The 26,727-nt window shown below is 62.6% G+C and overlaps 2 protein-coding genes across 12 annotated transcripts in view; one reads left to right on the top strand and one right to left on the bottom strand.

The window, feature by feature from the left end:
• The first annotated feature begins 573 nt into the window (after nt 1–573).
• LOC310889431 (sodium-dependent proline transporter-like) lies at nt 574–17,467 on the top strand. 8 transcript variants are annotated; one of them, XM_083816897.1, is made up of 15 exons: nt 1,973–4,277; nt 8,147–8,351; nt 10,400–10,531; nt 10,646–10,794; nt 10,992–11,041; nt 11,285–11,423; nt 11,518–11,652; nt 11,763–11,866; nt 12,038–12,162; nt 12,314–12,426; nt 12,804–12,938; nt 13,137–13,236; nt 13,348–13,466; nt 13,691–13,864; nt 14,138–17,467. In XM_083816897.1, the coding sequence occupies exons 1-15, from the start codon at nt 4,179–4,181 to the stop codon at nt 14,276–14,278; spliced, it is 1,920 nt and encodes a 639-aa protein (XP_083673023.1). In that variant the 5' UTR covers nt 1,973–4,178; the 3' UTR covers nt 14,279–17,467. The 8 variants fall into 8 exon arrangements, with proteins under 8 accessions (XP_083673022.1, XP_083673017.1, XP_083673019.1 ...); XM_083816896.1 differs by having other exon boundaries at nt 574–4,277; nt 13,691–14,279; XM_083816891.1 differs by having other exon boundaries at nt 574–2,076; nt 2,206–4,277; nt 10,400–10,794; nt 12,804–13,466; nt 13,691–14,279.
• The window catches only part of STIM1 (stromal interaction molecule 1), a 94,316-nt gene continuing 83,096 nt past the window's right edge, over nt 15,508–26,727 (bottom strand). For all 4 annotated transcript variants that reach the window (XM_083816966.1, XM_083816967.1, XM_083816969.1 and 1 more), the window contains one exon: nt 15,508–18,406. In XM_083816966.1, coding sequence (XP_083673092.1) covers nt 17,857–18,406 — 550 coding nt within the window. In that variant the 3' untranslated portion in view covers nt 15,508–17,856. The remainder of the gene's footprint in view (nt 18,407–26,727) is intronic.

Raw genomic sequence — 26,727 nt, 5'->3', positions numbered from 1 at the left:
CAGCCTCGGTGAGGCGGCACCTTCCCCGTGCTGCATGAGGGTGAGCAACCACCACACCCATCTGCAGAAATTTTTCCCCACAGAGGGACAGAAAGTGTCCCAGAGTCCAGGCAGCACCCAGGGACAGCGGTGCCTCAAAGCGCCCAAAGCACTGCTGAGGTTTATACACGTAATGCAACCCCCAAAGTCAACGTTTCCTCTGCTAACGTACTCTGGGTGCCTTGTAAGCCAGCAGCCACCAGCAGCTGTCTAACACGGCATGATAACATCTTGCAGTTAGCATTTATGGCATCTTCCTTCCCCGCACAGAAGCGGTGGGGCCTCCTCCACCCGAGAGGTGCACCCACGCACAGGGACAGCGCCAAGCAGCGCGGCCTCCGCCTGTGTGAGCGGGACAGGGGGAGCTGGGGCGAACGCAGCACCGCACAGGAAGCGTCGGGTTTTGCCTCATGAGAATGCAATCACCCGATGTGCAAGGTGGCCTCCGGCTGAGGCTCACCCTGTGGGTCTCCAAGGGAGAGCCCAGCAGCTTTGGTGGCATGCAACAGCTGGCAGCTCAGTTATTGGGGATGGGATGGGATGGGATAGCTCACTTGGACCTTCGGAAACCATCTAGTCCAACTGCCTGACCAAGCATATTATTGAGGGCATTGTCCAAATCTCTCTTGAGCACTGACTGGCATGGGGCATCAACCACCTTGCTAGGAAGCCTGTTCCAGTGTTTGACCACCCTCATGGTAAAGGCATTTTTCCTCAAGTCCAGTCTGAACCTCCCCTGGCCTCGGTTTATGCCATTCCGTGTTCTGGTTACGAGGGAGATGAGACCAGCACCTCCCTCTGTGCTTCCCCTCCTCAGGAAATTGTAGAGAGTGATGAGGTTGCCTCTTAGCCTTCTTTTCTCCAAAGCAGACACCCCAAGCGTCCTCAGCTTCTCCTTATAGGACATGCCTTCCAGCCCTTTTATCGGCTTTGTTGACCACCTCTGGATGCTTTCAAGTAACTTAACAGCCTTTTTGTATTGTGGAGTCCCGAACTGCATGCAATATTCAAGCTGAAGTCACACCAATTCTAAATAAAGCAGGAGAACCACCTCTTTTGGCTGTCTGGCTATGCTGTGTTTAATGCAACCCAAAATGCAGTTTGCCCTCTTGGCTGCCAGGGCACGCTGCTGTTCACGTTGAGCCTGCTGTCAGCCAGCACCCCCAGAGCTCCTTCTGCTGAGCTGCTCTCTGGCCACTCATCTCCCGTTCTGTTCCTGTGTCCTGCATTACTCTGTCCCGGGTGCAGAACCCAGCATTTTCCTTCATTGAACTTCATGCCATTGATGATTGCTCAATGCTGCAATTTATCTAGATCCCTCTGCAAGGCCTCTCATCCCTCCAGGAAGCCAACAGCACCTCCCAGTTCAGTGTTGTCACCGAACTTGCTGAGGATGCGTTCCACTCCTGTATCCTGCTCACTGATAAAAATGTTGGCCCTAGGACTGAGCCCTGGGGCCCCTTGCTGGTAGCCATCCGCCAGCCAGGTGTAGCCCCGTTTACTACTAAATGACACTGAACACATGAGGGTGTTGGTTTCATCACAGCTCAGAGCAAGAATGGCAATTACTGATCAGCATCAAGGCTGGCTCCGACGATGCCCAGTGACCATCCGGCCAGCAGAGCCCCGCGCAGCCTCAGAGCTCCAAGCACAAACACTGCACTGAGGCAGGCAGCCCAAAAAGCTCTCATTTCAGAGAGGTGATGCAGGGAATATTTGGAACTGGTCAGGAAATGGGAATAAATTTGGGATTGTTTCTGTACTTGATTGGAAAAAGGCCTACAGAAGGAAAAAAAATGCACCTTGAAACGTTTGAAGCCTGTGCTGTGTTCCTGGATCTTTGCCCTCAAGTGCTTCTTCTTTGAGTTTTGCTCACTCTTTTTTGGTAAAACAATAGTAGGTGGAGTAGTTGCTTCATTTTATGAGGATGTGATTGTACGTCATGGGTTAAAGTGCTGCAGAGGAAAACCAGCCTCCTCCCCTCCAGCATGGCTGTGGCAAGATCAGAATGAACACGATAAACCCAACGCCTGAGAGGTGAGTTTTGGAAGGAAATGTGGCAATGAAAAACAAACTTCCTGAGGCTGCACAACACTTTACCTCCACCCAGCTCTGAGACAGCTGTGGCTGGAGTGGAGCTTCTGTGCTAACGGGTTCCTGTTACAGGTTTCCACAGCGAGAGTTCCTCTGTCTGAGCCGGCTGCCGCAGGCTGTCCGAGACACAGGCACCTCAGCCACACGGCTGAATCGAGCCCTTCCCGGCTGGGAAACCAGCGCTGAGCTGGGGCAGGACTCAGAACTGAACCGAGTTTGTCTCAGCACCTCAAAGTCACGTAATGTGAAGCCACAAAACAGAGGATCTGATCCTGCTGTGGCTCCAGGGGACCGCCGTACCAAGGAGTGCACGGCTCCCACCTCTTGCCCACACGCTCGTGTCCGACCCAGCACGCAGGCAGCTGGCGGCCTGGGCGTGCGTCCACCGCTCTGGCGTGCTCTGCAGGCCCCCAGGGATGACGGACCAACAGGGAGATGCGGAGATCTGCATCCTGCCTCACCCTAGAGCTGTGTGGTGTCCTGATGCTGACCTGTCTCTGGACCAAGGGGTCTAAAAGCTTCCTTCCAGCAGGGAACAGAGTTCAGGCCTCTCTTCTCAAAGAGCTGGGATCATACTGCTGGTAGTACTGCTGACTGTTCGGTCAGCGCAGCCGGGCAGGTCTCGAGTCCACGTCTTTCTTCCAGAGGAGGGGATTCGTGCTGGCACTCCCCACCACCCGAGGAGCACTCGGTGCCCTCAGGAGGGAGGCTCTCCCTGCTTCTCCTGATAAAGATCTGCTCTCCCCTGTCCTGCTGGCTTGCACTGTGTGCTTGTAGGTCTCCTGCTGGACGCATCCTGAGGATCCTCGCAGCACAGTGGTGCCAGGCTGCCCAGCTGGCAGCGGTCCTGGAGCAAGTGGAGAGCTGTCAGGCTTGAGGAATGTTTCTGGCCAAAAAGCAGGGGAAACCATGAGAGCGAGGTGGAGGCCTTGAGTCACGGACTGAGCTGCACAGAGCTGTCTTAATCCTGCCAGGGACAAAAGGGCCTGTGCTGCTCTGCGACTCCGGCTCTGAATGCCTCTGGGCTACAGCGTAAGTCGTGAGCATCTTCCCTGTTTCGCGGGTGGTTCTTGTGGGATCTGGTCTGTAAGGAGAAAATACAGGTGGAAGAGTCTAATCCTCCACTGCCTGGCTGTTTTGCATCACAATACTTTATGCTAACTTTCTGACTCCGAGTACTGCTCCCTCAGCTGTCCTGGGGCAACTTTTTGCAAGGCAGTGTCATAAACAAGACGGCCAAAATAGCCCAGGCTAAAAATACCTCTTCATTCCCTTCTTTTGGATGGAATTACAGTGAATTCCTTGACCCAGAAAAATCTGCAGAACTGCTGCTCATTAGAAGAGAGAGACTGCTTTCCTGCAAGCTCTAGGACGTCGCCCTGCCCCAGCACCACAGCAGCGCCCTGGCAGATGGCACGAGAGGAAGGCGACCGTAGTCACCGCGCAGAATGACTCTTTCTTCCTTTGGTTTCCTCTCATGTTGAGCTTCTTTTTCCTACTCTCTTGAGTTCAGTTGCAGTCAACCCACACAGACTTTATACATTTTCAGAGGGCCACCAGCTTAGTGTGCAACTGGGCAACTCAAGACCCATTCTCATCCTGAAGAAAAAGGGTTCTTGGTTAAAAAGACCTGAATCCATATTTGAAGTCATTCTCCACTCTCCCTTCCCTGTTGTGGTGGGGGAATTGCCCTGGTTCAAGTTTTTTTTCCTGCTTCTGAGGAATCTGCTCTGTTCAGAGATTAGAAACAGCTGGCTCCAGCTGTAGTGTCATGGAAATGGCCAAAGAAAGGCAGGGCCAGTGCATCAGCTGTGAAAAATGCATGCAATACTGAGAGACGGACAGAAGCTGGCGTGTAGCAGGGACCAGGGATCTGAGCCGGTGTCCCCTGGAAGGTGCAGAGGAAAGGAGGCAGAAACGCTGACAAGAGCAGAAGATGACTCAGTGGCTGGAACGGGGAGGCTGCAGGAGAAATACTGACTCCTCCGTGGGTAGATCACAGCTTTAACTTCAGCTCTTTCAGCAGCTGCTGCCGCTGCTGAGCCATGTGCAGGCAGCAGCAGTCTGCCTCCCACCAGAAGAAGCATGCCACTATTTCTGTGCCTTATTCAGCTGGCTTTCCAGACACTAACTGGGAAAACAGGGTAACAATAGTGGGTGTTTTGGGGGATGCAGCCATCACAGATAACCAGGAAAAGGAGTTAGAGCCATTCCTGAAACTGCTCCTTCCATCTGCCGGGATGCTGTTTGGCTTGGAGGGGACAGCAGACCCCCTGTGTCCCTCAGTGCCACCTCCCCTTCTCCTCATGCCTTCATTTCCACAGCACAGGGTGGGAGACCTTCACCATCGACCCCCTCCTCTGCATCGGGGTCGGGACCTTTGCAGTGCTGCAGCCCCGCGTGCCCCCGTGCCCCTCCTGTGCTGGGTCGTGGGTGGAGAAGGCACCAGGGTGCTCCAGCAGCGTGGCTCAGGCAGGGCTTGGGGGAGCCTGGCACAAAACCACGTCCCCACAGCCAGCCCAGCTGGTCCCCAGCTCCCACTGAGCAGGGAGCGATGCCTCCCATCCCCCTGGCTGCACAATGGAGTGGGGTGAGCTGTCTGGGGAGGGGTTGTGTGGCCACAGCCACCCAAGGTCCCATGGGTCTCACTGCAGCAGGTCCCATGGGTCCCACTGCAGCAGGTCCCATGGGTCCCACTGCAGCAGGTCCTGTGGGTCTCACTGCAGCAGGTCCCATAGGTCCCACCGCAGCAGGTCCCATGGGTCCCACCGCAGCAGGTCCCGTGGGTCCCATCGCAGCAGGTCCCATGGGTCTCACTGCAGCAGGTCCCATGTGTCCCACTGCAGCAGGTCCCGTGGGTCCCACCGCAGCAGGTCCCGTGGGTCCCATTGCAGCAGGTCCCATGGGTCCCATCGCAGCAGGTCCCGCCGTGTGCCGGGGCGGAGCTGCACCTGGCACAGGTGAGCTTGGCCGCCCGGCCCTGCCTCCCGAGCAGGAAATGCCGGGCACCGGGCACCTCGACACGCCGGGGCTCCCGGCCCCCAGCGCACCGCCGGAGCCCACGGTAGGACCAGGGCCCTGGGGAACGTCCCTGACCTGCCCCGGGGTCCTGGTGCTGGGGACCTGCCGGGTGCGGGTCGCTGTCCCCAGCCCGCTCACAGCCGCACCCCCAGCGAGGTGTGGTGGGAGCAGTGCTGGGGATACCCGGATCCCACGGGGGCTCCGCAGCACGTTGTCCCTTAGACGCCGCAGCCCAGAGGCCACGGTGATGGCAAGCCTTTGGGTCTCAGCACGGCTGGGATCCCCGTGCAATCCCTCCGCGGTCAGGCAGTGCCGGGCGAAGCTCCGGTGCCCCTCGTCCATCCCCGACGGGCAGACACCTCGTCTCGGCAGGGCGGCTGGGATTTCTCATGGTGCACACCATGGCCAGAGCCCGGCGTCGCCTTGGGCGCAGGGCAGGTCTCCCACCCGCCTGGGGAGGCTGTGCCCGGTGCGGGCAGCTCTCCTCTCCCGGGGCTGAGGCTTTGCAGAGGACGGAGCAGCTCTGTGAAGGGCTGAGATGACCCCACTGCTTTCCCTTGCCCTGGGGCGTTCACCCAAAGGCCGGTGCTGCAGCCAGAGGCAAGCGGCTCTGCTGGGCGCTGCCTGCGAGCCCGTGCTGCCCGGCTCCCTTCTGGGGAGCAGAGGGAGAGGGATGGGCAAAGTGAGGGGGTCGCAGCTCCCCGCTGACCCCCAGCAGCGTGGGGCACATCAGCGCTGGGGGAGTTGGGGCTGGGGGTGACCATGCTGCCTCGGCACCTTCCTGCCGCGCTCCCCGAGCCCCCGGCTCGCACGGGGCAGCGCTGGGCAGGGTGAGGAGGCTGGGAGCAGGTCCCACGGGGCCGGCGGGCGCTCAGGGTGCTCCCAGGGCAGCTGCAGTGCCTGCAGCACGCAATGGGAACTGGGGGCAGGGACAGCCGCGTTAACGGCCCTGTCCGTGGCTGGGACATGGGCACTTTGGGCACGTGAACGAGAAGGGCAAGAGCAGCGCCGTGGGAGCAGGAAAGCCCCGGGAGCCCTGTGGCAGCCCGAGCTGCAGGCAGCATTTTGAGTCCCCGTCCATCCCCTCACCTTTCAGAGAAGGTGCCGCGCATTCATCGCCTGCCGTGTTTGAAGCAGCAGGGAGGCAGGAGGGGTGGCCCCCTTTTGTAGAGTCAGCCACTTTCCCATCGCCCTGGGCGATGAGGGACGAGGACCCCGGCTGTGGGAATCCCCAGGAGATGTCAGCCGCAGCAGGGCTGCAAGGCCCGTGCCCAGGCTGGCTGTTGTAAACACACGGGGAATTTTGTGCTGCGCTTCCCGCTGGCCCTGGTGGGGCGGCTGGCTTTGACACGGCGCCAGGCAAGAGGCAGAGCCCGCTCGGGCGGCCCTGCCCCGGTGGCACAGCTAATCTGCAGTTTGTTTCAATCACGCACAGATAGTCAGCGCTGATATCTGCTATCTCGTGGGCAGGAGCCCGGGGAGGCTCTGCCTGGTTTCTGGAAGACACGAGCTCACCTGGGTGCAGGCGCTGCCAGGAACGGGCACCTGGAGGAAGCTGCGCTGTGCCCACGGACTTTGCACAGGAGCAGACAACCCTGCCGCGGGGCCGGGAGCGCCTTGCAGAGCCCGTTGTCCCCAAGCAGCCCCAAAACGCCCGTGTCTCAGGGCACTCCGTGGCATTTCCCCGCAGAGCAGCCCCAGCAGCACCCGGGCACGGGAGGACAACGGGACGCGGCTGAGGCAGGGGCTGGGGTGCGTGGTGTCTGCAGCCTCTGGGGACTGCAGAGCTGGAGGAGGGAGTGCTCCCATGCAGCTGGGTTTGCAGACTACTTTCCCATCCCGTTGACTGAGAGGGGGTGGTGTGAGCCGAGGAGAAGGGTGTCGTGCACGACACGGTGACATCGGGCCACCCCCTCCAGCCTGGGCAGGGACACGGCCCCACTGAGGGGGTTTGCACAGCCCTGGGCCCGTTTCTGCAGCGCCGACACCCCAGGCGGCCCGTCCCTTGGCTCGTGCCGTGCATGAGATCAGAGCTGATCTTCTCAGAGGGCCCCTCCGGCTCTGCGGTCGGTGAATCACGGCGCTGCTTCGGCACTGAGCATCGCCGAGCTCCTGCGAGCACTGCTCCCCCGCGGTGTCCCGCGGACAGGGCTCACTGAGTCACGGCACCTCCTCTGTCCCGTGCCGGCTCTGCGCTCTTGTGATGACAGCAGCCGCCTGCATCTGGTGTGGTACCGATAGGAAATTAAAAAACTGGCTCCTGACCCCAGCCCTTGTCCTGCCCAGAGCTGCCTCTGCTGGGGTCCGGGTGGGATGCGTTGTCCTGGGCACGCGCCCCAGGTCCTGTGTGCATGGGGCAGCCCCTGCAGCCCTCCTCCACCAGCACAGGGCTCGGTGCCACTGGTCCTGGCAGTACCCGTGCTGAGACGGGGCTGGATGCAAGACAGGGCATCTTCCTCACCCCATCCCCCTCATCTTCCTCTCCTCTGGGGGCAGCAGGGTCAGAGCAGGTGAAGGGAGGGCTCGGCTGGCTCCATGCAACCACTTCGCTGCTTGGGGGCTGGCTAAAGCAGCTCGGGGTGTCCGGCGTGGGTGTCCAGGCCCTGCAGGCTGCTGGTAACGCAGGCTGGGCTGGGATGTGCGCCTGGGGCTGGGAGATGGGATTTGGGATTTGGGAACCCCTCGCTGGGGGCGAGCACCAGCTGCTGACCTTCTGCTGCGGGTGGCTCTGCTGGACCAGCCCCCGGCAGGGCTTTCGGACGCCCCCGGCCCTGCGCCTGGCTGCTGCAGGCTGGGGAGGGCAGGGAGCTCTGTGCGGGACCCCCCCATGCCCCACGTGGGGGCACCAGGGGCTCCTGCAGCGTGCGTCCTGTGGGACCCCAGAGCACCTTCGGGAACCCGAGTGAGAGCCTGGCCGTAGGCCCTGCCGAGGAGCCTCGCGGGGTCTGCAGACCACGGCCAGTGGTCCCTGACACCTTGCTCCCCTCCGCAGGTGAACATCTTCCAGGCGGGGGGCCCGATCGCCGGCCAGCCCTGGCCAGAGTCCCCAGCCCCACCTGAGAGCCCGGCCCCGGCCCCCGGCCCTCCCCGGGAGACGTGGGCCGGGAGGTACGAGTTCCTGCTGTCCTGCCTGGGCTACTGCGTGGGGCTGGGCAACGTCTGGCGCTTCCCCTACCTGTGCTACCGCAACGGAGGAGGTGGGTGCTGCGTGGGGCCGGAACATGGGCGCTGGGGGGGGGACGGCGTGCCGGGGCCAGGGGCTGCGCTCCCCGTGGGGAGCACGCGTGTGCCAGCGGTCTCTGGGCCTTGTGCATCCCGCTGCGAGGTGAAGGATGCTTTGTGGGTGCAAGACGTCCCCCTGGGAGCGCTGGGTGGAGGGGCTGGTATGCCGCCACCTCCTGCCCGCAGCCCCAGCTGGCTCCAGCTCAGGGGGACGGTGCTGCGGGTGCCCACCCGTCCCGCTCGCCGCAGCGCCGTCCCCGCTGCGGCCGCGCCGTCCCAGCCGGGCTGGCAGCCAAGCAGGGGGAATGATGGTGAGGCGCTGCTGGGGCAGGACAAAGTGCAGGCGGGCTCAGCACGCAGCCCTGCCTGCTGCTAACGCCCCAGGACGCGGCGCTGCCCCGAAAGAAACCTCCCCAAAGGCTGCTCGTGAGCTCCTCGCTGCTGCTGCCTCTCTGACGTCTCCAGATCGTTCCTCCTGCGCCCGGACCAAGGCCCCGCTCTCCATGTCCTGCCCTTGCTGGCACTGCCGTGCCTCTGGGCACGCTGTGCTGCCTCCTGCCATCTCCCCGTGTGGAGGGCCGCGCCGCCCCGCTGACAGAGGCCCCGCGAGCGCCCATCCTGCCCGGCCCCGTGGCCTCTGCCCCCGGCCCCAGCCGCCCCCAGCACGCAGGTGTCCCCGGCCGGCCCCGCACCGGCCGTCCCTGCCCACCCCGTGGTGCTGCGCGGGTCTGGGGACGTGCCAGCACCTCGGCAGGACAGGACTCACCATGGCTGAGCTTTGCACCTTGCCTCACGCCAGGAGGAATTTGGCCTTCGGGGCTGGGCTCTGGGTGCTGCTGGCAGCGGGGCCACTCGCTGTGCTGCGGGGCGCAGGTGTTGGGCTCACTGCGGGTGGAAGCGTCTCGTCCCTCCCCTCCTGCAGCCCCAAATCCCAAATGTCCCCGTGCAGGAGGTGCAGGGGGAAGGAGAAGCGAGGTGCCGCAGCCGGGCGCTCCCTGGGGCTGGGGAAGGCGGCGGCGCAGGGACAGGCTCTGCTGCTGGAGCCCTGCGTCCCCCCGGACCCTCCTTCGGGGTGAGGGCAGTGGGTGAGCGCGCCGCTGGATGTCACTGCCGCCCGCGCTGCAGCCACGAGGCCCCTGGGCATGGACAGGGGCTGCCCGTGGGCATGGCCCGGGGCAGAGCTGGGGGAGAGCTGCAGCGCGGCTGGGATCAGCAATGCCTGCGCCAGAGCCTGGCGGCACCGTGCCGTGGGCTTGGGCTGCATCTGGCTGCCAGCTGGGAGGTGCCAGCTCCAGCCCTGGGAAGGGTCCCCGTCCAGCACAAACCTGGCCTGGCTGAGGCTGCTGCAGGCAGGATTTCGTTCACTGTGACGGTGGTTGGTGAGACAAGCTCTGTAAAGGAAATTGGAGATAGTGAATCACAGAATCACCAAATGGTCTGGGTTGGAAGGGGCCCTAATGCCCACCCAAATCCCCCCTGCCCTGGTCAGGACCCCCTGCCCCCAGCCCAGGCTGCCCCCAGCCCCCCCATCCTGGCCTTGGGCACTGCCAGGGCTGGGGCACCCCCAGCTCCTCTGGGCAGCCTGGGCCAGGGCCTCAGCGCCCTCAGAGGGAAGAATTTCTTCCCAGTGCCTCCCCTAACCCTGCCCCCTTTCAGTTGCAAGCCGGTACCCCTAGTCCTGTTACCACACCCCCGATAAAGAATCGCCAGAGGAAGTGTTGGGACCCGCTGCAGGCACATCCCACAGCCCTGGGCATCGCTGCAGCACCCACGGCTGCGTCTCCACCGCCCACCCACTTCAGTCCCGCTGGCTCCTGGCTCGGGTCCCTGCTGTGGGGCTCGTGGGGCTGACGAGGACAGCCTGGGACAGAGCCAGCAGCCTCCGGGGGGGGTTCCCTGCTCCCTGCCCAGACACGTGTCCTTGCTGCGGGTGCGGGACCACACGCCTGCCCTCCGCGGAGGTGCTGGACCCCGGCGCAGTGCCCACCGCGCCCCTGACCCGCTGCCCCTCTCCTCCCCCCAGGCGTCTTCCTCATCCCCTACTTCATCATGCTGTTCCTCACGGGGCTGCCCCTCTTCCTGATGGAGCTGAGCCTGGGGCAGTACGGGGCCGCAGGGCCCATCACCGTCTGGAAGTGCTGCCCCATCCTGCGAGGTAGGGCCGGGGCTGGGGGCGCCTCTCCCCGTGCCCCCCGCAGCCCCCGGGTAGGTCCCTGCCCCCCACAGCCCCTCGGGCCCGTGCTGAGGCAGCCCCTCTCTCCTGGCGCAGGCGTTGGAGTGGGGATGCTGATCGTGTCCTCCCTGGTGTCCCTCTACTACAACGTCATCATCGCCTGGACTTTCTACTACCTGGGCTCGTCCTTCCAGAGCCCCCTGCCCTGGTCCTGCGATGCCCCCCGCAACGCGGAGCTCTGCCGGGTCGGTGTCCCCGGGGCCACGGTGCCCGGGCTGGGACTGCGGGGCCGGACGCTGCAGGGGGCCCGGGGGGGCTCCCCTGGGGGCAAACTTTGCCTGCAGCAGAAGAGGAGGGGGCCGACGGGTCAGGCTGGGGCTGGGCCGGGGCAGGGAGGGGCGGCGGGGAGGATGATGGTGATGGTGATGATGGTTTGTTGCAGAACGCATCGGGGAGCGCCACCCACGTCAGCGCCAGCGAGGCTTTCTGGAAGTAAGTTGGGGGGGGGGGGCCCGCTGTGCCCAGGCAGCGCCCGTGGCCCCATCTCCCCTGGGCCGGGGCTGAGCCCCATGGGCAGCAGCCGGTGGTGCCGGAGGCTTTGTGAACGGTGGAGGGGTGGCTGAGGACACTGCAGCGGAGGCGAGAGTGCCCTGCAGCACGGGGACTCCTGGGACCGGTGCCGCCCGCTGCATCCCCTGTCCCGCTGACCTGTGTCCCCACGTCCCCGTGCCGCAGCGAGCAGGTGCTGGGGGTGACGCACAGCTCCGGCCTCGGGGACCCCGGCCCCGTGCAGTGGCCCCTCGCCCTGTGCCTGCTGGCGGCCTGGATCGTGGTCTTCCTCTGCATGCTGAAGGGCATCCGCAGCTCGGGCAAGGTGAGCCGCGCGCAGCTGGGGCTCGGGGGCGCCGCGGGGGCTTAGGGCTGCCGCGTGGGCAGAGCAGGGCCGAGCCGTGCCGTGCCCCGTGCAGGTGGTATACTTCACGGCCACCTTCCCCTACCTGGTCATCCTCATCCTCATCATCCGGGGGGCCACGCTGAGCGGCTCCCTCGACGGCGTCCGCTTCTACCTCTCCTCCGACTGGAGCAAGCTGCGGAGCGCGCAGGTAACCCCACGCTGGGGCTGGGGGCCCCGACGCCTGCGATTGTCCCTGGGGCGGGGGCGGTGGGGCCGGGCTGGGGACCCCTGCAGCCTCCCCTGCCCTCGTGCCCCCAGGTGTGGAGCGACGCGGCCTCGCAGATCTTCTACTCCCTGGGCATCGGCTTTGGGGGGCTGCTCTCCATGGCATCCTACAACAAGTTTGACAACAACGTCATCCGGTGAGCTTGGGGCAGGCGCTGGGGGACGTGGGCTGGTGAGGCACAGCTGCAGCTGGGGGGGGGAGGAGGGTGATGGGGAGGTCCAGTCCACGGGAATGTGTGGACCTGTCCGGATGCTCCTGGGTCCATCCCTGCCCCATGGACGTGGGGTTGTGATGCCCTCCCCGGCAGGGACACCTTGGTCATCGCCCTCGGCAACTGCTGCACCAGCTTCTTCGCCGGCTTCGCCATCTTCTCCGTGCTGGGGCACATGGCCTTGAAGAAAGGCGTCCCCGTGGGCAGCGTCGCCGACTCAGGTATGGGTTTGGGAAGGGGGGGGACACGTGTGCCATGCCAAGGGACATCCCAGTGCAGCTGAGCTCACGCCCAGCCTGGTTACCTGCTTGCTGGGCTTGGCCCCTGCCACCACGGTTGTCCTTCATGCTTCCCCTCGTCCCCCTCACTCAGGCCCCGGGCTGGCGTTTGTGGCATACCCCGAGGCGCTCTCCCTGCTGCCTGGCTCCCCGTTCTGGTCCATCCTCTTCTTCCTGATGCTCTTCACGCTCGGAGTGGACACTATGGTGATTGTCACCCTGAGCAGCCCCAAGTCCTGCCCCGTGCCTGGCCTTGGGGTGCCAGGTACACCCCGTCCTGGGCACGCAGACCGCACAATGTGCAGAGAGTGGGAGCACGAGGCCAGGGCCGGGGCCAGGGTTATGGAGGCTCCTTGTGTGGGGCTGTTCCTGGGGCAGCCACGTCCCATGGGGGAGGCTGCCCCCGGGCGGTGGGCAGGGATGGAGCCGCGTACCGCTGGCACTGGGCTCCCCCCGTGACCCTGGTGTCACAGGGACAGGGATGCACGTGGGGACCGTGCCCTGCAAAGTCCCCTCCATGGGGTCTATCCTGGTGGAGCAGGGGCCGTGACATCCCCCTCCCACCGACATTCCCCATCCCCTAGTTTGGGAACATCGAGGGCATCACCACAGCCATCCTGGACGAGTTCCCGGCCCTGCGTGTGTGGAGGAGGAAGACGCTGTTCCTGGGCGTGCTCTGCATCTCCTTCTACCTGCTGGGGCTCCTCCTGATCACCCAGGTTCGCTGGGCCCCGGCACCCCCATCCTGCAGCACCCAGCACCCTCGGGTGACACCAGGGTGGAGGCTGGGGACTGGCCTCCTCTCCTCTTGGGCCTCTGCACGTGTCCCAGGGCAGGAGGACAGAGGCCAGCGTGTGCCCTGGCACGGGCGGTGGCCCTGGCCGCAGGTGCTGACCCTGTCCCTCACCACCTCGCAGGGAGGCATCTTCTGGTTCACCCTCATTGACACGTACAGCACCGGCTTTGGGCTGGTGATCATCACCCTCTTCATGTGCCTCGGCATCTCCTTCTGCTACGGTGAGCGGGGCTGGGGCTCGCTGGAGCCGGCTCTGGTGCGCGGTGGGGTGCTCCAGCCCTGGGGCAGTGCCGCGGGGTGGTCACACCTGCGTCTCCTCCGTGCGCCTGCAGGCATCGACCAGTTCTGCCAGGACATCAGGGACATGATCTGCCGGTGCCCACCCTGGTGCAGCCACATGCTGGGCTACTTCAAGGTGTGCTGGGTCTTCTTCACGCCCTGTCTGCTGCTGGTAAGCATCGGGCGCTCGCCCGAGGCCGAGGGTTGAGGGGGGACGAGCTCCTCTCCCTGCCTTTCCTCCCAGGGGCCGCTCCTGCTGCACATTTGGAGCGGGGTTGCCCCAGTCCCAGTGTCCTGGGCCCCTTGGTGGCTGCCGGAGGCGGCTTGGGGTGGCCCCGGCCTGGGTCCCTGTGGTGCTGCGCCATCCCCTCACTCCTGCCCACGCTGCCCTTGCAGTTCACGCTCATCTACACCTTCCTGGACATGTACGGCGTGCCCCTGCGCTACGGCTCCTACGTGTACCCGGCCTGGGGCACGAGCCTGGGCGTCTGCATGGGCGTCCTCACCTGCCTGCAGATCCCGCTCTGGGCCACCGTGGCCCTGTGCCGCGAGTCGGGGACGCTGAGCGACGTGAGTGTGCGAGGGGAGCAGGGGCACGGGGACGGGGACAGGGACGGGGTCACAGAGGGGATGGGGACGGGAAGGGAGCGGGCAGCAACAGACTGGAGGCGATGCTCTTCCATCCCCAAGAGAGAAAAAGGGCTGAAGCCACGGGGCCTGGACGAAAGGTGGGGTCTGAGCCCCTCGGTGGCCGCGCCTGCGGCTGTCCCCTTCCCGCAGTGACACTGCCCTGTGCCCTGGGGGGGCTCAGGGCAGCCCCTGCTCACCCTTGCCCACCTGCAGCGCATCCAGAAAGCCACCCAGCCCCTGAACTCCTGGAGGACGGCCAGCGCCCGGGATGTGTCCGCGGAAGTCATCAACGTGCCGTTCACCATCACCCTGACCAGCAGCGACTTCAGCGCGCAGCCCGACAGCAACACCTAAGCTGATGCCAGTCCCAGAGACGGGACCCGCCGGTGATGGGGACGCCCGGCCGGGGGCTGGCTGCTGGTGCACGAGGCTCCCCTTGCGCCATCACACGGTCCCGGAGGACATTAACCACTGATCCCAGCACGTTTTAATTCTCTTTCCTGGAAATGTTCTACATGCTCCAAAAAGTGTTTCTAAGGGACTCTCCGTGAGCAGCAGCGGCTGCCTGGGCTGCGCTCCAGCCCTTTGCCCACCTCTGGGTAGTTGTCGTGTCCCGTCAGAGGGTTTGGGGGCAGCTGCGTACGTCCCTGGCCCTGACCCAGCGCTGTCCCGGGGGGGCAGGCTGGCGGCATCGCCCCTGCCAGTGGCAGCCACCTTGGGCGGGGGCCAACTCTCCGAGCCCAGTGGTGCTGGGAACGGCTCGCTGACCCCAGGGGGGCTGGCACGGCCAGGGGCAGCTCCCTGTGCACCATCCCGAGCCGGGGGCAGGGCAAGCCCTGGGTGGTTTTGGAGCCTCAGGGGGCTGCGAGCACACAAATGTGTTTGCTTCTGCTGCAATAAACTGTTCTCCAGACCACCACCGATGGGCACTGCTGGATGGGCCACGGGGATGAGCCCACGCATGGTGGTGCCTGCAGAGCTGCAGGGACCCATCCCACGGGGCCTCATCCTGCTGCTGCCCCTCGGGGCGCAGTGCCGGGCTGCCGGGGGGCGCAGGGTGTTGGCGTCCCGCTGGCTTTGGCTGCACAAGCAGAGGGTGCGAGCGGGGTGAGGTGTTGGCAAGGGCTGAGCAATGGCCAGGACGTGCCCGTCCCTTCGCTGCCTCGGAGGTTGCCCGGGGCCAGGCCAGCAGCTGGGCAAGCCGAGGGCTCCAGGGAGATTTTCTTAACCCCGGTCCCAGTGTCCGTCTGTCCTTCCTGCGAGCCTCTCCAGCCTCGTACCGGGACAGCCGCCCTCTCCCTGCTCCTGCTGGGCTCCGCAGCTGTGCTGGCAGGACGAGGCCGTCCCTGCAGCAGCGTTACTGGGGCAGCCCCAGCGGCTCGTACCATGGCCTGGAGGGAGAGGGCTCTGTGCGCGCAGCACCGGGACCGCAGGGCCCAGGCACCGAGGGGCAGGGCGGGGGAGCCGGGCTGGCTGCTGGGGGCACGGCCCCGGGGAGGCCGCTGTCTGTGGGCACCCCCTGCCCCGACCCTCCCAGCTGGGACCCCCACGTTTGTGGGCAGGTGAAGAACACAGCAGGCAGCTGCTCGTAAAATATACTACATGCTTTATTGGATTTAAAAGTTTTATGAAATGACAAAAAAAAAAAAATCAAGAGTTGGCAGACGCGTCAACAGTTGCCGCTCAGTGGATCTCCAACCCCTTCTCCAGAAAGCATCCGCAGGTCTCCGCCACCGCGAGCAGCGCCGCCGGCCCCGGCTCCAGCCCGCAGCCCCCGCTGGCAGCGCGCCCCGGGGGGGCTCCTTGAGGCCTCCCCGGCCCTCCCGGGGGTCCAGCACCGCTCCCCGGCCGGCTCCGGCCGAGGCGGCGACAACGCCGACGGCGGGGGCAGAGCAGCGCCCCGTCCGCCGCCCCCGCTGCCGGGACCCCGTCCCCGCGCCCGGGAGCAGCCGCGGGGAAGTGCAGGCACTTAGTCATTTAGAGGAATTTTTCACTTATCTCAAAGCAACAGTGTAATTGTCTAACTACCACCTACAAAACGAAAAACACCTTTATAGCCCTTCCTGTATTGTCAACATACACGTATATATTACTCTGGCATAAAGCAAGGCCCCGAGGGGCTGTTCGCATCCCGCCCTGCCTCCCTCCCTGCCCCTCGCGGATGTGCACCTGCCTCTGCCGTCAGCAGGTGAGTCCCGGGTCGGCCTCGGGGTAGCAGCTGCCTCCCAGGACGGTGCCGGCCGGCGGCCAGGGCCAGCGGCTCGCTGTGGACGGGGTGGCGGGAGCGGGACCTGGGCTTGGTGGAGCTCCGGCCACGTCCCTCGGGCCGGGGCTGGGGCTGGGACTGGAGGGAGCAGACCCGGCCCCGGGACGGAGCAGGGCTCAGCCCGGGACAGGGGCAGGGGCCTCCCTTTAGCAGCTGCGCTGGGGAAGGTGCCTGGGAGGCATCCTCCAAGCTGCAGGATGAGACCTGCAGCCTCCCAGGGAGGACAGGGGAGCAGCCCGGCCCCGGGGCAGCGGCTCGGCCCCAGCTGTGGGCACGCACCGGCGGTGGGCCCCGGGCAGTACCCAGGGGTCAGGCAGAGCCCGGCCTCGGCTCCAGCGAGCACAGCCTCAAGGCATGGAGGCTGCTGCCAACTGGTCCCGGTGAGCACCCTCCACCCACCCCAGCCTGCCCCATCCCCGAGGGCAGAGCCCCGGGCACGCACCCAGCCCCCCGGGCACGCACCCAGCCCCACGCACCCAGCCCCACGCACCCAAGGCCCGGCTGGAGGCAGCCTCCCAGCTTGGTCGTGCCCTGCGCCCTCCCTCCGGGCTTGCCCTGGGGACGGGTGCCGTGGCCGCGTGTTTGCACGGCGCCTTGCACAGAGGTGGCAGCGGGGGCTGGCTCTGCCCCGACGCCCCTTGGGGACGGCCCTTCCCTGGTGCTCCCTCCGCCAGGCTTCCCACGGGACACGGCCGCGCTCCTCGCCCTGCCGAGCGCCAGCTGGGGCCTGGCCCTGGCCCTGCTCCCCCAGGCAGGGAAGCAAAGACAGGGGCAGGCGGGGGCTCCTCTGCCCCGGATCCAACCCCCGCACCACGTATGGATGCTGCCGGTGCCACGCATCCGGCGGGGGGAACGCTGCCCAGGGCGGGAGGTGCGAGCACCCCGCGGGCGGCAGCTCCCCGGTGCGAGTGGGAGAAGCAGCAGCAGCACGCTCCTGGCCGCAGCGCCTGGATGCACGAGTACCAGCAGGGGCAGGGCCCTCCCTCGGGAGGTACTGTACTTGCTCTCGCTTATCAAGAGTGCACAAAGAGGGCTTTCCCCTTCCCAACCGTCGTAGCGATGGGGGCCAGGGTGTAAGAAAAGTGACTCATAAAAAGGAGGAGAACTGCTGCGACGTCGGCCCAACCGCCGGCACCTGCATCACCCCCTGCCCGGGCTGCCGGGGCTGCGGCAACCGGCGTGCACCACGGCAAGGCTCCCGCCACCCCGGCCTTCCAAACAGCCTGTGCAAAGGTTGGAAGAGGCAGAAGAAACGAGAAAAAAAAACAAAACAAAAACAATAATAAAAAATAAAAAAATAAAACCACATTGAAACCAAACCCAAATGCCGTGTGGCCGAGCGGAGGCAGGAGTAACTGGAAGCCATGCACAGCAAAGCCGGGGACTACAGAAATGGGAAGGGGGGAAAGGGTGGCTGCTGACTTCGGGGGAGCGGTCGTCTTCTTGGTTTCTCAGAGATCAGGAAATAAATAAGTGGAGGTGGCTCCTCCCGCCGCGGGTGCTGGGTGACACGACTCGAAGGGAGGGCGCCCGGGGGAGGACGGCGGGCGCTGCCGAGCGCCCGTGGGGGCCGGGAGGGGTGGCGCGGCGCTTCCCCGCCGCCAACACCGCCCCCGGGCCCAGCGGGTCGCGTCCGTGCGTTTCCTCCTCCTCCTCCCTCCTCTCTCTACTTCTTGGGCTTCTTGAAGATCTTTAGGGGGAACTTCTTCTTGCTCTGGCCGAGGTCAACCTCGTCGCCCGTCAAGCTGCTGTCCTCGTCCCCCGGGCTCTTCTTGGCAGCCAGCTGCGGGATGCGGGTGCTCTTGGCGCTGTTGGGCCGGCAGTCAGAGATGGGGGAGGGGGTGTCGGGGTCGGTGGAGCTGGGGCTGTGCGACCGCGACGAATCCGAGTGGCTGTGCTTGCCGGCTGTCGGGTGGCTGATCTCCCCGAGGCTGGAGGCCTTCTCCATGCCGTGGTTCACCATCATCATCTTCTTCATCACCATGGGGCTCTCGGGCAGGCGCTCCGGCAGAGCCCCCAGCGCGGAGGCCTCCGCGTGCCGGCTGCCGCCGTTGGGGGTGGGCGCGCCGAGGGCAGGGTGCGCGGGGGCAGCCTCCTCGATGGACCTGGTCAGCAGGTTGGGGCGCGCAGCCAGCAGCTTGGGCGCCGCGCTGGGGATGCGCTGGTGGTCGCTCAGGTGCGGGATGCAGGACTCGGAGTCGCAGCGAGTTAAGTCTCTGGGGGTGGAGAAGGCGGAGGAGGAGAGCTCGTTAGCGCTGCTCGTTAGCGCTGCTCGCCCCGCGGACCCCCCCACCCCCGGCCCCCCGGCCCCCCCACACACAGATGCAGCAGCTGAGGGTGGGGGCGCGGGGCGTGCAGCCAGCCCGCGGCCCCTGGGGACGCAGGAGTGGGGCAAGGCCCTGTGCTGCCCCCGCCGCCTCCTCCTGCCGGTTCTGCTCCTCCCCGCCAGCACCGGGCGGCTGCCGGCGGGGGCACCCCGGGGACGGGGCCTCACCCAGCCCCACGCGAACTGCCCGAGGCTCGAGGCACGGCCGGCCCGGCCGCACCGCCAGCGCCACACGTAAATCCGCGGCTCGGCTCCGACCAGGGCCTGGCGGAGCGGGGAGGAGGCGCGGAGCAGAACCGGAGGGACGGAGGCCCCGGCCCACGAGGCAGTGGCAAGCGCTCGGCCCGAACGTGCCAGCTGCAGCCCCGGCGTGCCGCCGGAGCTCCTCGGCTGGGCCGACAACGGCCGGCAGTGCCCCCCTGCCCCTTCCTCCCGTGGATCCCACGGAGCGGCCGGCTCAGCAGCGTTACACAGCTCGTCCCGGCCCCCGGTGCCGCAGCAGGGCCGGGTGCGATTTCACCAGCGGCTTCTCTGGACCCTCAGCCTGCATCTGTGTGCGCGCTCCCCGGCCGGCCCTGACGGCTCGGGCCTGCCGACCGACCCCAGCGCTGGGGCAGGGGGCGGTGGAGCGGCCGTTCCCCCTGCCTGGGCCGGGTGACGTGACCCCAAATCCCCGAGCGGGGGACTGGAAGCCAGGCCTTCCCGGTGGCTGCCCGCAGACCGGCCCCTGCTGCACAGCGGTTTGTGCCCCCAGCCTGCTGCCTGCTTGTGGTTGTCAAAGGCAATGGGGCGCTGCTCTGCCACCCCGAGCGTCTCCTTTCCGAAGCGGGGAGCGGAGGCAGGAGGAAGGGGAAGTCGCAGCCCCCATCGCCCAGATGCCGCAGCGCTGCCGTGCCCCGGCCTGACGGCCCCGTGGTTCCTGCCGAGCGCCGCCGGCGTGCCCGCGCAGCCGGATGGAGCTGCGCCGCTGCCGCTGCCGCCTGCCCCGCGGCTGCCCTCACCCCTTGCAGTGCTGCCACCGCCGCCTGCGGGGCACGCAGGGGCAGCGAAGGGCTGCAAGGGGTCGGTCGGCCGCCTCTCGTCACCTGCACAGGCTGGAGGCAAGGAACACAGAGCGGAGAAGGGTGTGGAGAGGAGAAGAGCAGAGCGGAGGGCGAGTGAGAGGGTGGGGGAGAGCATGGGAAGGCGCCCACCAGCTCCGAGCCGCGCCGCCCCCGTGCGCTCGGCTCTGGCCGCAGACGCCTCCGTGCGGCCGAGCCCCAAGACCTGGCTGGCCGTGCTCTGGCCGAGCTCGCCGCCCAGCCGTGCTGTGCTCCGCGCACCCAGCACGGGAAGAACCCCTAGGTCCTTCTAGATGATGCCGTCAGGAACAGCACCAGAGCTCAGAGGAAGAAAGGGGATGGCAAGACGGGACAAGATGTCTCCACTACAGAGCCCGTGAATAAGGAGGCCTCCAGGCAGTACCAGGTGATGCTCAGGATTGCACTGATGGAAAAGAGGCTGCGGAAACATCACAAAGAAAGTCACCCTGCACGGCTGTACTACTGCAAAGTGCGTGTAGAGGGAAGGGAGGATTATCCTCATAGCATCGTCCTTCGTAATAGCAGCAAGGATATTTTGGAACAAACCTACTGAAAAAACTTGGACTTTTGTTTCACAGCTCCACAGGAGCATGTGGAGGAAAGGGACATGAAAAAAACCTCACGGATGGTTAGGCTACAGCCCGAGATCCGCTCTGAGAGCCCAGCTGCGGAGACTGCCTCATCTCTTATTTTAACAAGAGGAAAATAGCCGCAGGCATTGCTGGAATAGTCTTTGCCTTTTACACACACACAGCCGAGCCCATCGGACATCCAAGCAACAGGGCGCTGCATCCTCAAGGTTAGCAGCAGGCTGGGGAGAGCAGGAGCCGAACAATCTGGATGGTGTGAAATCCCCGGCTATTCTGAGTGAGCGTTCTGGACGCGGTCCAAGGGAGACAACTGTGATGAAAGCACCGTACGGAGACACGAGCTCATGGCTCCCGGCGGATGCTGCGGCCGCCCAGAAGGTCACTTTCATGCAGGGAAGAGTGGATGCAGCTCCGTGGTTTCACTGGGATAACTGGGGCTCACGGGTAGCGTCAGCTTTGTGGACAGCAGTAAGACATTCCCTAGAAGCCGGCGGGGCTGAACACGGGCCCTTTCCTCGCCCTTTCCTCGCAAGCCCCCCTTTCGGAGCAGGCTTGGAGCGAGCTCAGCGAGTGGCAGAAGTGACCGAGCTCGGACACGAGGCACTGCGGTGACCTCCCTGGGGACCGCACTTCGCCTGTGCTTCACAGGCAATGTGTCAGGGCGAATAAAAGCGTGTTTAGATTGTGACACCTGCTCAGCTGAAAGTCAAAGTTGTAACTACACCTAAGGATGTTTTTTTCCTGTAAAATCAACCCAGTTCTTCCACTGGCTGCCGTAAGCACAGAGGTATCTGGAGAGAGTCAGTGAAGAAGACATTCCTTCAAACACAACTGAGATAATAGCAAATACAGCAAAAGTTACATTTCTTGTCTTAGATGACTTCACGAATGCCTCATTTGTGAGGAGGGCGAGCTTTCTCCTCGCTGAGGTCTGCAAACGGCCGTTAATTCCTGCAGCAATCCGGAGTGCCTTTGCCTGCCTTTCACGAGGTCCTGACCGGTCCTTAAATGAAGAGACAAAAGCAACAGCGCGGTCATGGCCGTCGGCGGAGAAAATGACGACAGCAGATGGAGAAACATCCTCTGGTGGTAGAGGATTTTCTTCCTCTGACTGCACACGCTGGAAACCCGATCCCGGACAGCTGGTCCCTGCCTCGCAGCAGGGCTACGGCTGCCTCTGGCTGATGCCGAGGACCAGCCGGGAGCTGCTCCCCGGGCACGCCACGGCCACCTCGTCCCTTCCCCGGGACCACTCTCGTAACAACAGGAGACCCTCGGCATCAAGGGGCTGGCAGTCGATTTGCCTGGGTCCACCTCCTCATCCCAGGCACCCACGGCTTCCTGGGGATGTCCCAGCCCGGGCCGAAAGGCTGGGTACCACCGGTGGGCAGGAGGCAGGAGCACAGCACAGCCTGTGCAGGCGGAAGCGGGCGCCCCACAAAAAAGGGGCAGAGGAAATACCACTGCGGTGCTGTCCTCCACGCGGTGCTGTCCTCCACGCGGTGCTGTCCTCCACGCGGTGCTGCCCTCCACGCGGTGCTGCCCTCCACGTGCACTGGGGCTCAGAACAGCCTGGCTCTGGCAAAAAGGCCAATGCTCCTACCATCATAGCGCATCTGAAAGCAACACCCTTTCTGCAAGAATGCTCACCTTTACAGAAGGACCTCTAGAGTCTTCTGGGTCTGTGGAGCTGGAGAGAACTAGGCAGACCCCCACGAGAAGGACCTGAGGAGCACAGGACGTGTTTCCTTGCAGACAACAAAATTACGGGCCGTAGGCTGCTCCCGAGAAGAGACCTGTCGGACTACAATTTCTTCTTCCCTTGCACTCAGGCTTGCTGTCCACAGCACGACTAAAGGGACTGATGTCAGGAGGCAGGCCATCATCAGGCATTCTTCTGACATCCGAACGGTGCTAAGCTAATCCTTTTTATTCGTAATTTATCCAGTTATAAATCAGGAAAGTATCCCAAAGTGAGGGCGGATGTGCCATCCATGGGGACACGACTCAGGAGCGTGCTGACTTGGCTGGAGGAAGCACGGAGCTGGGGACGCTCCGGAGCCCAGAGCAGGGACAAGAAGGGGAATGACCACTGCCAGTCAGCCAAAAAGGGCCGGCACGTATCCTGCTAACTTTCGGGAGGCTCCTGCTCCCGACTCCCGACCGCAGGTTTTCCACAGGACACGCCGCTCGCGCAGCCTGCCTGGAAAGCCGGCCACCTTACCTGGGCACAGGGCAGGGGGGCTGGAGGGCACTGCTGGAAGGTGCCTTCAGACAAAGCGCTGCTGCGTGCAGCACAACTACCGAATGCTCCCCCCTTGAAAGACTCTGACCTGACCATGAAATCAGAGAGCTGGGAGCCTCCTTTAATGTTGCCAAACGTCTCAGCTGCGCCGCAGTGCTGTCTGCTTCCTTTCCCGTGCAGCTAGGCGTGCTCACAGCCTGCGAAGAGCAAGGCTGGCAGAGTCCAGCGACCTAGAGGCTGATCTCTGCGTCGCTGCGGTTTTGTCTGCTCCCACCTGCGCTTCCTACCTCGCTGCTCCAGGAATCCAAGCTGCCCACGGTGAATGAGAGAGTGAGGAAATGGGAATGTACTGCACTTTGCGAACAAAAGAGGCAAAACATGGAAGGAAGAAGGACTGGTAATGATGGAGAAAGGGGGGAGAGGACAGAAGCACACTATAGAATAACTCCTTATTTTTCCTTGACTGCAGCCCATCGAACGATTTCCTCTAGTGGGCTCCTGCTGCCTGTAAAACCCAGGGAACAGGCTCCAAGAAACTGAGCGGTGGTTCAAGGGCGTTGGACATGACCGGGCTGCAGCAGGGCTCGGTCCCGTGGCCTCTCGGACCTTGCTGCCTCTGCCGCTCCTGCCTTCCACCGGGAGCCCGCAGCTGCCAGCTCCATCCACCCGGCCGGCACGCGGCACCGGGCAGCGACGGCCGCCCAGGAGGCAGAACCAAATTTGCTGCACAGCTTGGTTATTTTGCTGCGCACAGCACTGCACAGCCAGAGGCTCAGGAACAGCCTCTAATACGCAATTCCAACCGTAATTTCTGCCCTTCTGTTCTAGGAGAGCTATGAGTTACTCTTTTTACTAGGTTGCTGCCACCCTGCTTTTGCCGTGGCTGTCGGCTCCCCTCCCCACTGGAAAAGGGTCGCCAGTGCTGGGGTTTGGTCCTACAGACCCATCTCCACCCCGTTTATCCACCGGTACCACTTAAAGCAGGCACTGGCGAGCAGAAACCTCTGTGCATACAGCACCCTCCAACCCCTCTCCCTCCCAGGGACACCCAGCCCCCTTCATTAACATTTAAAAACACACATCAGCCTTCAAAATCAGAACAGCTCTGACCTTATTTGCACCGGATCCTCTGAAGCCAATTGCAAAAGAGAAGCAGACAGTGAGGAGTTGGTGAGAGTAACTGGGAGGCCACGTGCTGGCCGTGCCTGCAGAGAAGGTCCCTACCAGGTTAGCTCCAGGCAGTTTAGCACCACCAGGCACAGCTTGTGCGGTGCGCGCAGGACACGGAGAGAGCTGGCCTCCGAGCCTTCCTCTGGGGGAACGGGCTGTCTGAGACAATTCTCTTGTGAGGTCTCGCCAACATTTGCGTCTGCTGGACACAAGAGCGGCTGAACTGATCCAGCAGTCCAAAATACTCAGGGCAGCACTCTTCCTGCCCAGGGAGCCAGGATTTTTGTGGGTTCTGTTTTCATCCTTGGCAATGACTCCCTGGAAGGCTTTTCTCAGCCTCAGATTCCCATCTGTTCTGCTCGCCAATTTGGGAGGCTGCGGAGCTTGAGGGATGTATATAAAGGCCTCCGAGACTGGTTGTATAAAAGAGAAATTAAGAGCAATATACTGGCTTGTGCTGTGGCTTGCGCTGCGACTTGCCTTCACGGCAGTATTTTTATAGAGATGCATCTAAGCAGGATCTGCTAAAGATGCAGTTTGGCCAAAATTTAAACGCAACAACATTAAGAACACATTTTTGTACCCAATTCTTCATTTCTGTTTTCCATGATGAATAGAGAATGAGGATGGATTTTGGAGTCTGCTATTGTGTAGTCGGATCAAATCTTACCCAAAATATTCTTACTCTGCAGAACTACCTGCACTGCTAAAGAAATGACCCTGCAGCAGCAGGTGCTCTCTTCTCTGGGAGCAGAAAGCAGTCCTGCCTTTCGGTGAGCAGTGAACAATTAGGTCCTGATAAGCTACTAAGTGCCAGTGGGGAATAAGGAGGAGACACCAGTTATTCTCTCCTAATGACCTCTCAGCATCATTGCCTTTTCTAATGGGGATCCCAGAGCCACATCGCATTTCCCTCTGCCACTCTCAGGAGAGTCTCCAGCATCAAGACTTTAAACCGGTCAGCAATTAAGCTTCTCTCTGATCAGGACTCAGCTGAAAAAAAATATGTTTATACAGCTATTTTTGAAACAGTGTTTTTGAATCAGCCTTCGAGCTCCCAGGACAAGCCCTTTCTACAGAGACAGGAAGGCCAGCTGTAAACACGGGCTGCACGACATTATGAGAAGTATTCCCAGCTTTTATCTATCAAGCTGGGACAGCCTCAACTGAATTCAAATTGGCAGTAATTAATCTAAATTTTAATTATGCTGCTTCTCATAATCCCAAAACAAACATTACTAAATTAACCAAGATGTTGCTCTTTACTGTCCATCATGGACCACGTGCAGTAAATTTCTCCCCCCAGAACAGTCCAGAAATGCTTTAATGTTTGTGACTGTTGGCGGCTTTACACAAGCTGTTATTCGTAGCCTGGGGCTCAGAGACTGCTCTGGTCCGTCAGGCACCCTCAGGCAGACCTGCTTTGAGACACAGAAGTTAGCGAGAGGGTTAGACATCCGAAACAGAGACTGTGCAAACGACATCGAATTGAAGATGTCAGGAGAGAGCCTACAGCTACGGGGAGAAGTACCTACAAGTAAACGGAGCGATGTACAACATGCCAGGACAAATGAAGATGTAGTGACTTGGGATGGTTTTCTGTCTGGATACATAAATGTGAGAGGACGCTGCCCTGACCTACTTCTGCCATGAAAGATCTCCGGTCTTTTCCCATATGCGTGTTTCCTATTCTGACGGTAGGGACTATTTTTAATTTTTACAAAGGAGAAAGCAAAGAGCAGAGAGATGACGTGACGTGGCCACAGTCCCAGGGCAGCTCTCTGGTAGGGAGCGGTGGGATTCCCCAGTGGACAGGCACAGCCCCTCTACCCTGCCTGCTTCCGCACCAGCCCCTCCGCGCCTGCAACGCCCCTGAGCTGAGACCGCTCACCGCACACACCGCTCCAACCTCAGCTGGGTTTTTGAACCAAGCACCCCGAGGGAGGCAGGCCCAAACAGCGCTCTGGAGCTGGGCATGACAGAAGTTGGGCGAAAAAACCTCCGACTGCTGCCGCGGACCTCCTCTGGAAGAAGGCCACCCAGGGCCACCCAAGAAACGTCACCCTCTGCTTGGGCCACAGAATGTTTCTAAACTTCTCGCAGGATTGCTGCTTCTCCGGCTGCCCCAGTCCTTCACATCCCTAACGTCAGCGTGGTGCATCAGGAGAGGTCAGCGTGGAGGGTAACCAGCTCCTGGGGTCCTGCCTGCACACAGGTCTCCGGCGAGCCCTCCCTCCCCGGCTGTTACTACTGAGAGGGAGCAAACTGAAGCCAGCGATCCAGCAGCAAGAAGCTCCATCTCCTGTTCTCACTGCTCAGCTGTTTCTTAGCCAAACGCAAATATGCCTCGTCCCTTACCAAAACAGAGGAGGTAAAGAGTCGCTCTGAAACACAAAATTCCTAAATGCTGTTTTTTGCCTCTTCTTAAAAGGACAGCACAAATTTTGACCCTCCAGCAGCTCTGACTACTTGCTCACAGTATCCACCCATTATTTTTCCTTTGCAATTTGCTTGTGAAGACCCCAAACAAGTCAAGGCTTCAAATAAGGTCAGTGTTTGTTTGATTAGTTGTGTTACCTTTGCTCTCCCAGGTGCATCACCCAAGTACTGACTTATTAAGAGGTAACTGGGTGCCCAGGAATTCTCGGTTGTTTAGCTACAGCTGAACCACAGCACCTCCTCAGTGCATGCACCCACTGTGTTCACAGATATGGGAATGGACCACAGAGCACTCATCACAGAGTCCACTTGCATGGGGGAGAGGTTGAAGAATCAAAAATGTGGATAAATAACGAAACAGAGGCCCAAAAGGAAAGGGCACGAGGAATCTAGGAGAAAGGGTGCCCCAGCAAGCGTCAGCTCTGAGACACAGCAGGCAAGGGGGAGCTAGAAAAGAAACAGCAATATACCCAAAGCTCTCAGTGCGACAGCGAACTCCAGAGGTGACATCAGGAGGGGGTAGATCAGGGGTGGAGTCCATCTGAAGGAAATAAGAGGTGGTGGTGTGATGGTGATAGATAGGGTGGACATGGGAAGCAGGAGCAGGTGCAGTAGTGGTGGATGAGGAGCAAGAGGTGGCGGTGGTAGCAGATGATGGGCTGGTGCCAGGAAGGTCGGAACTGAA

Source organism: Anser anser (genome assembly GCF_964211835.1).
Source record: "Anser anser genome assembly, chromosome: 1".
Lineage (NCBI taxonomy): Eukaryota > Metazoa > Chordata > Aves > Anseriformes > Anatidae > Anser > Anser anser.
The sequence above is the reverse complement of the archived record's forward strand: the minus strand, read 5'-3'. Positions and strand labels throughout refer to the sequence as shown.